The 10,871-nt window shown below is 45.9% G+C and overlaps 1 protein-coding gene across 3 annotated transcripts; it reads left to right on the forward strand.

Annotated features, from left to right (window-relative positions):
* The first annotated feature begins 334 nt into the window (after positions 1 to 334).
* On the forward strand, positions 335 to 10,357 carry ATP5MC2 (ATP synthase membrane subunit c locus 2). Of its 3 annotated transcripts, none has more exons than XM_060195215.1 (5): positions 335 to 356; positions 5,097 to 5,165; positions 6,210 to 6,287; positions 7,027 to 7,220; positions 10,095 to 10,357. In XM_060195215.1, the coding sequence occupies exons 2-5, from the start codon at positions 5,127 to 5,129 to the stop codon at positions 10,207 to 10,209; spliced, it is 426 nt and encodes a 141-aa protein (XP_060051198.1). In that variant the 5' UTR covers positions 335 to 356; positions 5,097 to 5,126; the 3' UTR covers positions 10,210 to 10,357. The 3 variants fall into 3 exon arrangements, with proteins under 3 accessions (XP_060051198.1, XP_007518226.1, XP_060051199.1); XM_007518164.3 differs by lacking the exon at positions 335 to 356 and adding an exon at positions 946 to 1,024; XM_060195216.1 differs by lacking the exon at positions 335 to 356 and adding an exon at positions 3,380 to 3,401.
* The last annotated feature ends 514 nt before the right edge of the window (positions 10,358 to 10,871 follow it).

Here is a 10,871-nt window from a genome sequence, read left to right on the forward strand (position 1 = left end):
ACCACAGCCGAGGCCTCAGAGCAGAATGAGCCAGGCGCTGCCTCCTGCCATCGGAGAAAGGGCCAAGGAGAGAGCACCAGGGGCTTGCGTGAGTGAGTGACACACAGACACACAGAGGCAGACAGACAGACGCCCCAGGGCACTTAACTCAGCACGGGTAGGTGAAGCAGGGCAGAGACACTGGGGTGCCCTGTCACCTCAATATTGGCCACATGTGCCCTGTATTCCCATACTGGCTCAGGATCCTGAAAGGAGGGTCAGGGTCCCAGCTTGCTTTTGTCCCTTTTATGATTGGCTGATGCTGACTTCCTCATGGCGGACCACTGGATGAAAAGAGAGAGAGCAGGGAAGACAAGGTAATGGTTGTGGAAACTGACTTTCATGAGGTTCAATCCCTGGCACTACCAAAAGCCAGAGCTGAGGAGTGAGTGCTCTGGTAAAAAATAATAAGTAAAGATAATTTTTTTAAAAATAAGCCTTAGTGAAAAGCAGAAAGAGAGCGGGAAAATGAAAACTAAAAGCAACTACGACATTTTGCTATTTGCTCATTGACTGGATTTACTATCTATCTAGTCGTGGTCACTGAGCAACCACTTCATTTCCTCCTGCTATATTTTGGCCACCAGACTGTATGTAATTTTGCACTGTTTCTGGAGAGGTTTAATTTTTTGTCCATATAATTGCGCATGCCCAGAAAGACGCCAAGAGTCTCAAAATTCCCAAACGCTGTGCACACCAAACCGCAGGCCACGTTACAGTGAATCAGCTTACACCCAGTTGTCCTCATGTTCGGCAAAGGTCGGTTCCGCCTGCAGTTTCTCTTTCGAACACCAGGTGGAGCATCTAACCGGACGCTCCGACCAAGCTGGCAGGAGGCGCTATAGCGCCTGAGCCGACCATCGACCTTGCAATCGCTCTAGGCTTGGCGGAGCGACTCGATGGTCTGGGCCGCGCATGCGCCGAAACATCATTTCGCGGCTCCCGCCCCACCCCCACCTCTCTGTCTTCTCTGCACTGGGAGCAGGTAAGGCCTTGGGCCCTCGCGCCGCGTTCCGCCGCGCACGCGCGCGGGACTCTGCATCTCCAGCGGGTGTTCGGGGGGCCTCTACTTGCACGACCCTAGCCTGGTCCTGGAGCCTTCTTTTGCCCCAGACATACCCACACCTTGCGGCCGCCCCTTCCGCATGCGGGTGACCTCCAGCCGCGCGGGCCTGGCGCCATCTTGGTTGACTGCCGCGGCGCGGGGAGGGTGGGGGGTCCCGCCGCCCGCGACCTTGGGCTCCTGCCGCCCGCGTGCAGGTCGCTCCGCTCTGCGCCCGACCCCGGTCTCTGCTGCGTCTGCCTGCTCTCGGCCTGATGCACACCTGCCTGGCCCCAAGTCTCCAGACTTTCTGTCCTGGCACCTCAGGTGCCTCAAGCAGTGGAGACGGTGGTCTGTCTAAAGCCAGAGCCCCTCCAGACAGCGCCCGCGCCCCGATTTAAAAAGAAAGTAGATCACCAGTGTGGTACAAGTGCGTGGAAGGACAGAACAAGCGCCTGGGACAATTAGGGAGGGACAGAGGCTGGTTTCTTTGGAAACCTTGGCTGGCTCCCACTGCAGAGAAGCTGGAGGGAACGAGCACAGGTGGTGAGTTGGCCCCTTGAGAAGCTCCAGGCCAACCAGGAGGGCGAGGTGTGGACCAGTACAGGAGTGCACCCGCCTGCCGCCTTGCCTGTAGGGTGTTATGAGAGCTCCCGAGAGAAGAGGGAAAAAGGCTCCCAGGAGGGGATAGTTAAGCCAGCAGCCCTTGCATCTCCATGAATGATGTGCACTGAGGAAGAAGCCCCTGATGATTTAGGCGCTTTGATTCTAGAGAGGCCCATTGTCCCAGCTGTTTGTAGGCTGATAATTGCGGATTTTCCAAGGTCAGGTGGCCCAAGCCGCAGACACTTCACGCAGGCTCCCATAATCGCCATACCCGAGACATTGTGGGTACTGGCACCAGGTTAAGATTTTTACATACTTTAGTCACTTCACCCTTCTAACTACCTTTTATAAATTAAGGTATAACTTACAAACCTACAAATAAGACTTAATTTTCTTGGGGATGGGGAATCCTTTGTTTTATCTTTTATTTTTTTTTCCACCAGACTACTGCTTAGCCCTGGTGTAGAGTGGGTGCAGGGATTGAACCCTGGACCTCAGAGCCTGAGGCATGAAAGTCTTTTGCCGAATTATTATGCTGTCTCCCTGGGCCTTACAGCCTCACTTTAAATAAATTTCGAGATTTGTGGTACTGGAGGTGGCACAGTGGGTAGTGTATTAAAGTTAAAGTAATGAAGTTCCACCCCAGGATTCCATATGCCAGAGTGATGGCTCTGGTTCTCTCTCAATAAATAAATGAACCTGGTGTTGGTCACACATGGTTGAGCACAGGTGTTACAAAGAACTCTAATGGTAGGAATTAGAGTTCCTGTATGGGATTGTACCCCTCTTATCCCACAATCTTGTTAAGCCCTCGACCCCCACCTGCTAAGGGAAAGCTTCACAAGCAGGTATCTATCTCCTCTTTCAGTTTCTGTTTCTATCCAATAAATACAAAAAAATAAACCTGGACTGGGGGGTGGGGTGGATAACATGATAGCTACGCAAAAAGACATACCAGAGGCACCAGAGGTCCCAGGTTTAGTCCTCAGCACCACCATAAGCCAGAGCTAAGCAATGCTCTAGTAAAAGATAATAGTAATTTTCATCTTTAAGAAAAGAAACTGGGGGTAGATAGCATAATGGTTATGCAAAGAGACTGTCATGCCTGAGGCTCCCAAGTCCTGGGTTCAATTCCCCACACCACCATAAGCCAGAACTGTACAGTGCTCTGGTGTTTCTCTGTCTTTCTTGCTCTTCATCTCACTCAAAAATAAAAAAAATAATCCCCACCTGCAGGGGAGTCACTTCACAGGTAGTGAAGCGGGTCTGCAGGTGTCTTTCTCTCCCCCTGTCTTATCTTCCCCTCCTGTCTCCATTTCTCTCTGTCCTATCCAACAACAATGACATCAATAACCACAACAATGTTAAACAACAAGGGCAACAAAAAGGGAAAAATAAATAAATATTAAAAAATTAAAAAATAAAAGACTTAAAAAAATGTTTAAAGAGAGAGAGACAGGGTTTTAACCCCCAAAAAAATCAGGAACAAATTAGGATTAGTGTTACATAGGGGAGTGCTGGACGGTGGCACACCTGGCTTGGGGTCAGCATCTGCAAGCTTCATGAGCCGTGAAGCAGTGCTGCAGGTATCTCACCTTATCTCTCAATTTTGTGTTATCTTTATTTATTGCACAGAGACAGAAATCAAGGGTAGGAAGAGGGAGCGAGACACCTGCAGCTCTGCTTCACCACTGGCAAAGCTTTCCCCCTGCAGGTGGGGACCGGGGGCTTGAACCTGGGTCCTTGCACATTCTAATGTGCGCTCAACCAGGTGTGCCACCACCTGGTCCCCCCCTCTCTTTTTTAAAGATTTTACTCGTTAATGAGAAGGGGAGAGAGAGAGAGAGAGAGAACCAGACATCACTCTGATACATGTGTTGCTGGGGATTGAACTCAGGGCCTCATGCTTGAGGGACTAATGCTTTATCCACTGTGCCACCTCCCAAACCATTCTCACCTTATCTCTTCCCTCTCACTTAATTCTCTCTCCTTTTTTTTTCTCAAGAAGAATAAAGTAATTGCATATGGGCAGAGATCAGAGTTCCAGAGGCTGGGTGGTGTTATACCCAGTACTGCACACACTGTATGGTATATTTGGGCCTTCTCCTTAAAAACCTTCACCAGGGGAGTTGGGCAGTAGCGCAGCGGGTTTAACACACGTGGTGCAGAGTGCAAGGACCAGTGTAAGGATCCTGGTTCGAGCCCTGGCTTCAAGCAGGTCTTTCTCTCCCCCTCTCTGTCTTCCCCTCCTCTCCATTTCTCTCTGTCCTGTCCAACAACAACAACAAAAAACAAGGGCAACAAAAGAGAATAAATAAATTTAAAAAAAAAAGACTTCACCAGCTAGGTCTGTGGTTGGACTCAACGTGCAACTAGATTGTGTGTATATATATATATGTATGTATGTATCAACCCTGTCTTCAGCTAATTCAAGTTCAGGTGGGGCTCGTTTCCTTGGGGAAGGTCTGCCATAAGTCTTCAACTTTCCCACTCTTTGCACAGATACAGTCACATCTACATATCTGCCAACATGGGCACATACACATCATTTTAGATATTGAAAGTACAAAATCAAATACCCACTAATGTGATGGTAAAATGAATACTCTGACAGTGACTGCTAGTTAGAGTTAACAGTAGAATTGCTCACTACTTCTTCTAGCATTTGCCCGGCTAGGAAGGAATTGCTCACTGATCTGCCTTACCGTTTACCTCATTCACAAACCTTTCCCTGCACATTGTAACGTGCATTCAACCGAGTGTGCTCAACCCCTGAGAGCGATATATATATTTGGACAGTACTGCTCAGCTCTAGTTTGTTTGTTTTTTAATCTTTTTGTTTAAGACCCAAGCAGTGAGTACTTGAATGGTTCCTTTTGAATAAAAACTAAGGAGAATTTAGGCAAAGGTCACTGGGGAAATTGCTTTGACAGCCCCACAAGCCAGGAATCTGTGGAAATCTATAACAGATCTTCAAGCTGGAAACAAGTGACTACTTGTTCAAACAGGGTAATCATAAGAAAATCTTGGGGCCAGTTGGAGGCACACCTGGTTGAGCCGACATGTTACAATGTGCAAGGACCTGGGTTCAAACCCTCAGTCCCCACCTGCAGAGGGAAAACTTCACAAGTGGTGAAGCAGGGCTGCAGGTGCCTCTGTCTCCCTTTCTCTCTCTATCTTTCCCTCCCTCCCTTCTCGATTTCTGGCTGTCTCTATCCAATAATAAGTAAAAATAGAAAACATTTTTAAAAATCTCGGCTGAAGCCAAGGCTTGAATTCCATCTCTGCTGATTAATTGAATCAGTCACTCAGCTCTCTGGGTCATTTGAGTTTTCCAGAGTATTCAGCTAATAAGGATGTCCCCTGGTGAACAAGGACAGTGTTTACAAAACTGCTTCTGTAATTCTAGCTCTCCTGCTACAGCCCCTCATCCCTGACAATGTATGCCTGCGCCAAGTTCGTCTCCTCCCCCTCTGTGGTGAGTACCTGCCTTTTCTGGGAGAGTTTTTAAGGATGGGGCATCTGGACTCTTCCTCACTAGACTTTGCTCTTCATGGCCAGGCTCTGGGGAGACCCTTTGCTGTGCTAGTTTGGTAAGAGGAGGAACGCTGACCAGGCACACCTCCTTGGGGGCTAGTAAATTCTTATCCAACCATCTTAGAAGACAAATAGAAATGAGACTGTAGACTAAGTGCAGGTTATTCCTATCCTGAAACTCCATCCAGAAATGAGAAACAGGAGGTGGCCATGACTAGCTTAAATGTGTGGGAAGCTAGAATACACATTAGGAGATTGTTTGAAGAAGTAGCATGGAAGGAATCACTAATTTGTTGAAGGTAGAAGTGACTGGATTATGTGTAAGTGAAAAAGAGAAGGGTGCTACTAATAGGAACCATTTATGGCACCTCTACAGTTCCTGGAGCCAAGTTTGCCAGTTTATAAATGTATTTCACTTCCCAAATCAACTCTGAGATGCATTGTTCCTATTTATGTGACTTATCCTGATATCACATAGCTGATAACTAGAGCTAAGATTTCAGTCCAGATCTAACTAACCCCTGTCAGTTAACCACCATGTTGTGTGGTTTGGCGACTGGCTTGGAGTCAGTGAAAAGGGGCTACCAGGAGGGGATGAGTTTTGACCATGAGTCTTTTGTGGCTGGTTTCCAGAAGGGTGTGCAGGGTGCTCTGATTATTGGCCCCCTTCTGTGGACTGGATATTTCTCCTGGTGAGTGAAGCACGTGTTTCTGAGAATTAGATTTCTTTCCAGCCCCAAGGCCAGTGAGCATGGTCCCTAAAGAAATAGATTTACTTGCCACTTGCCTTTAGTCAGCCTGGCCTGGGAAACAAGAACAATGGTGTGGCTCTTGAATCTCATTCTTGGTTAAAAGGGAAAGAGTGATCCAAGGTTCTGTTTTTAAGTTGGAGAGAATGACCAGAGCATCCGTGCATGTGAACAGCTGGGATTGGATCTGACACACCTTCCCACACTTCCCTGACCTTTCCCTGTGTCTTTGCTAGGTCAGGAGTACCTCTCAGCTGCTGAGCAGATCACTGTCCGCGGTGGTGCTGAAACAGCCAGAGACACTGACAGATGAGGTACTGACACTGACTGATTTGGGGCTTAGGGGAGGGGAAGGTTACCTGGCAGAACCAGTAGGGGGAGTGCTGAGGACATTCATTACAGACCGAAGTTAAACTGGCAGGGCCTTTGGCTTTAAGTGGAGTTGGAGAACATTTGACAGCATGTATGCTCTAATGTTTAAATGTTTGCCACTGGCGGCAGTGCACTTATATACTGTTAGTACCTACCATTACTAGCCTAGTTTACTGGCTTCATTTGGAGCATTTAGTCCTAGGAAGGTGCTCTCCCTAGGAGACTATGGACAGTCGATAAGATTTTTCTAGATCATGAAGGAATTCTGAAGACATTTTAAAAGTCTGTTTCTTGCATTTAAAAGTCCTGTTTGTGAAGTTGAAAAACAAGATCAGGAAAGAAAACACAAGTAGAACCTGAACTGGAATTGGCGTATTGCACCAAAGTAAAAGACTGGGGTGGGTGGTTGGGGAGAATACAGATCCAAGAAGGATAACAGAGGACCTAGTGGGGGTTGTATTGTTATATGGAAAACTGGGGGATGTTATGCATATACAAACTTGTATTTAAAAAGTCCTGCTTGTGAGCATTTTAGGGAGGTTTCCATACATTAAAAGATTTTCTGTTGGGGTAGAAACCATAGGATTTGACAACATGATGCATTTAATGCTACAGAAGTTTCCAAAGCAAAAATAAGAGGCTTCCTAAAAACCTTCCCTTCTACCTGCTGCTTCTTCATAGAGCATCAACAGCTTGGCAGCCCCACGTCCCATGACCTCGCTTATTCCTAGACACAGCTTCCAAACCAGCAGCATTTCAAGGGACATTGACACAGCCGCCAAGTTCATTGGGGCCGGAGCTGCCACGGTAGGGGTGGCTGGCTCTGGGGCTGGAATTGGAACTGTGTTTGGAAGCCTCATCATTGGTTATGCCAGGTAAGAAGAACCCTTTTTTGCTTAATGATTTTTTCCAAAGGTCTGGGCAAAAATGCTTGGTATCTAGAGCTGTACTATATCCTACAGTAAGGATACAACATGTGGCTGTTTGAATTAACTTTCAATTAATCAGATGTATATTTTTGTGGCCCAGGAGGTGATACAACAAGGAAAGCTCTGGACTTGCAAGTAATGCTCTGGCCTTTCTCTCCCTTTGCTGTGTCTCATACAAAACAAATAAAATACATCTTTTTTTCTTTTATAACACATTTTGAAGGGAGAGGTACAGGTAAAGAGTTTTGGTTTTCAATTCATATCAACCATATTTCTTTATTATCAGAATACTGCTAGACTCTGGTGATTAAACTTGACCTCTTATACTTAAGTTCTCTCTACAGCCACTGTGCTATCTTCTTGATTCCCACAATAGCACTTTTTTTTTTTGGCCTCCAGGGTTATTGCTGGGGCTCCGTGCCTGCACCATGAATCCACTGCTCCTAGAGGCCATTTTTCCCCCTTTTGTTGCCCTTGTTGTAGCCTTACTGTGGTTATTGTTGTTGTTGATGTCGTTCATTGTTGGGTAGGACAGAGAGAAATGGAGAGAGGAAGGGAAGACGGGGAGAGAAAGACACCTGCAGACCTGCTTCACTGCCTATGAAGCGACTCCCCTGCAGGTGGGGAGCCTGGGGCTCAAACCAGGATCCCTACACCAGTCCTTGCGCTTTCTGCCACATGCGCTTAACCCGCTGTGCTACCACCCAACCTCCAACAGCGCATTTTTTAAAAAAAATTTATTTAGTCATGAAGAAGATAGGAGGAGAGAGAGAAAGGACTAGAAATCACTCCTGGTACATGTGCTGCCAGGGATTGAACTCAGGACCGCATGCTGGAGAATCACTGCTTGATCCACTGCGCTACTTCCTGGACCACAACAGCTACCTTTTAATTACTCAGTAGCCACATTAACTAGCCTGCTGCCATATTGGGCAATACAGATTGAAAAATATTTTATTTTTTGAGAGAAGTCGTATACGATAGCTTTGTTTTATAGCAAAAATTGGCAAACTAAGGAGAGCCACGTCTGGGCCACAGGGTGGTTTTGTGTAACCAAGCTAGAATGAGTTTTACATTTCTGAGGGCTCATGGGAAAATCAGCAGACCACTTATGACCCAAAAAGCTGTGCAGTTCTTCCTTCACTTACTATGGGGTTGTGTCCCAACAAATCCATTGCAAATTAGAAGGACTAACTGGCAGCTCCCCAGCATCATGAGAATATTGTCTCAGTTTCTACTGAGTAGTATAGCATTTGGACTGCAACAAAGTTGAAGAATCATAAGTCAAATCTGCTAACTTAGGACTGTATATTTTTGGGCCCTTTACAGAAGCTCGCTCCTTCCCTCTGGTCTAGAACTTCAGACAACATGGTAGCCTCACTACTGTTTTTCCCCACCCCCCGGAATTCCCTTCAGTCACTCCTGGGAAAACTGCCTCTGCAACCATCCCCCTCGGGTCCCTGACACTCGGGAATATTTGGTCCCTACCAACTCTGGGCAACTCACTGCTAGAACTAAATTAAACCTCTAGAGTCCCGCAAGTTCTCTCTCTCTCTCTCTTTTTAATTTATTTATTCCCTTTTGATGCCCTTGTTTTATTGTTGTAGTTATTGATGTTGTTGTTGGATGGGACAGAGAGAAATGGAGAGAGAAGGGGAAGACGGGGGAGAAAAAGATAGGCACCTGCAGACCTGCTTTACTGCCTGTGAAGCGACTCCCCTGCAGGTGGGGAACCAGGGACTTGAACCAGGATCCTTATGCCGTCCTTGTGTTTTGCGCCACCTGCGCTTAACCCACTGTGCTACCGCCCGACTCCCTGCAAGTTCTCTTAATGTCTTTGAGGAAATAGGGTTTTTTTTTTTTTTTTTTTAAGGGCTTTTGTGAAACAAGGTACCTGATTGCTTCTGTGTCCACAGATCTGTTAAGACCTGTATCAGAAGTGTGGGGGGCCAAGGGGAGAGGGTAGAAAACCTATATTTCTTTGCCTTATCCATCCAGAGGTGATTGAGTAAGGATATAGAAGTTGCATATAGGCTTTCAAAATTAAAAATTCCTGTGTCCAGTTTTTATTGATAATCATAAAATTCTGCTGTCCTTTTGTCCAAAATTTGTTTTAAAATGAAAAAAGGTGGTCAACTTTCTAAATCCCTTGTTCTCTAAGACAGTGTGTTAATTTTTTTTTTTTTTACCTAATTCTGTCCCATAAGAGCTGTAGGGTACTAAATGATATTTCTCAGAATAAAGGGGATACAAGTCAAAAAGACCTTTTGAAAACCCTATTTTCTTACTATTGCATTTTTTTTGTTTGTTTTGTTTGTTTGTTTGTTTGTTTTTAAAGATTTTTATTAATGAGACAGATAGGAGGAGAGAGAAAGAACCAGATAGCACTCTGGCACATGTGCTGCCGGGGATCGAACTCAGAACCTCATGTTTGAGAGTCCAAAGCCTTATCAATGCGCCACCTCCCGGACCACTTACTATTGCATTTGTTTTTCCTGTGTTTTGGATTTGGGGGTCTGCTTAAAGCTAGAAAATGCTGTTCTGACAGATCCTAGTTAAGTGTCTGGACACAAGTCGTAAGTCGCAATGATATGGGTGACCCACAAGAGAAAGTATTGTTTGTACCAGACAATATTGGAGGATTTTTTCTATTGCCCCTCCCCTGTAAAACCCTTGATGTGTCAGATCAAGAATTTGGATATGATGGGGTCATCCTGAAAGGCTTGTTACATAAGATGAGATGCATTTTGCCCGACCTTTGATACTCATATTTCTTTTTGTGTGAACTGGAAATTCAAGTCTTTTCTTGTGTCTTCCCAGGAACCCTTCTCTGAAGCAACAGCTCTTCTCCTACGCCATTCTGGGGTTTGCCCTCTCAGAGGCCATGGGGCTCTTTTGCCTGATGGTGGCCTTTCTCATCCTCTTCGCCATGTGAAGAAGCAATCTCACCTCCCATCGTTATTTCTCCCATGTCTTGTCTGCCCTGGGTATTCCTTTTCCCGTACCTCCCCAGGTAGCCTGGGGAAAGAGGTTGGCTCAGGGTTTGACAGAGGGAAGACAAAATAAATATTGTATTAATAAGATGTTTCTTTGAGTCTCCTGTGTGTTTCTTTTCCAGTTGGCTGAGTGCCTTGGTGTGAGTATAAGGCTTGGAGCTGGTGATGACTCTAAACTTACATGGGTCTAGGCTCACTATTCCTATCCTGTGTCAGAAAAGCTTTATTCAAGTTAATGTTACTTTTAAAAGCTTTTTTTTTTTTTTTTTTATACCAGAGTACTGCACAACTCTGGTTTATGGTGGTAGTGGGGTCTGAACCTGGGAGCCTTGATGCCTCAGGCATGAAAGTCTTTCACTGCTTCTGTCCTGACCCAGGTCTTCGCTGCCTCATCTTGTCACACTCGTCTCTGACTGACCTTCCTCTAGTCTCTTCTGTAGAATTTACTTCTGCCCCCCATTTCCAGATTAATCCTCCACATGCATTTGTCCTTTACCAATTCAAAAGATGGTCTGACCTCAACTATCTCTGCGTTTTCTTATATTCCATACCCTCAACCTAAAGTGAACCAATTTTTCAAATACTTGTCCTTTCCATATTT

Source organism: Erinaceus europaeus, chromosome 7 (genome assembly GCF_950295315.1).
Source record: "Erinaceus europaeus chromosome 7, mEriEur2.1, whole genome shotgun sequence".
NCBI lineage: Eukaryota > Metazoa > Chordata > Mammalia > Eulipotyphla > Erinaceidae > Erinaceus > Erinaceus europaeus.

Excerpts from the sequence above, each read along its gene's own strand:
- ATP5MC2 (XM_060195215.1), top strand. The coding sequence starts at position 5,127 with ATGTATGCCTGCGCCAAGTTCGTCTCCTCCCCCTCTGTG. Across the intron at positions 6,288-7,026 it reads CAGAGACACTGACAGATGAG|AGCATCAACAGCTTGGCAGC; the intron begins GTACTGACACTG and ends GCTTCTTCATAG. Across the intron at positions 7,221-10,094 it reads CTCATCATTGGTTATGCCAG|GAACCCTTCTCTGAAGCAAC; the intron begins GTAAGAAGAACC and ends GTGTCTTCCCAG.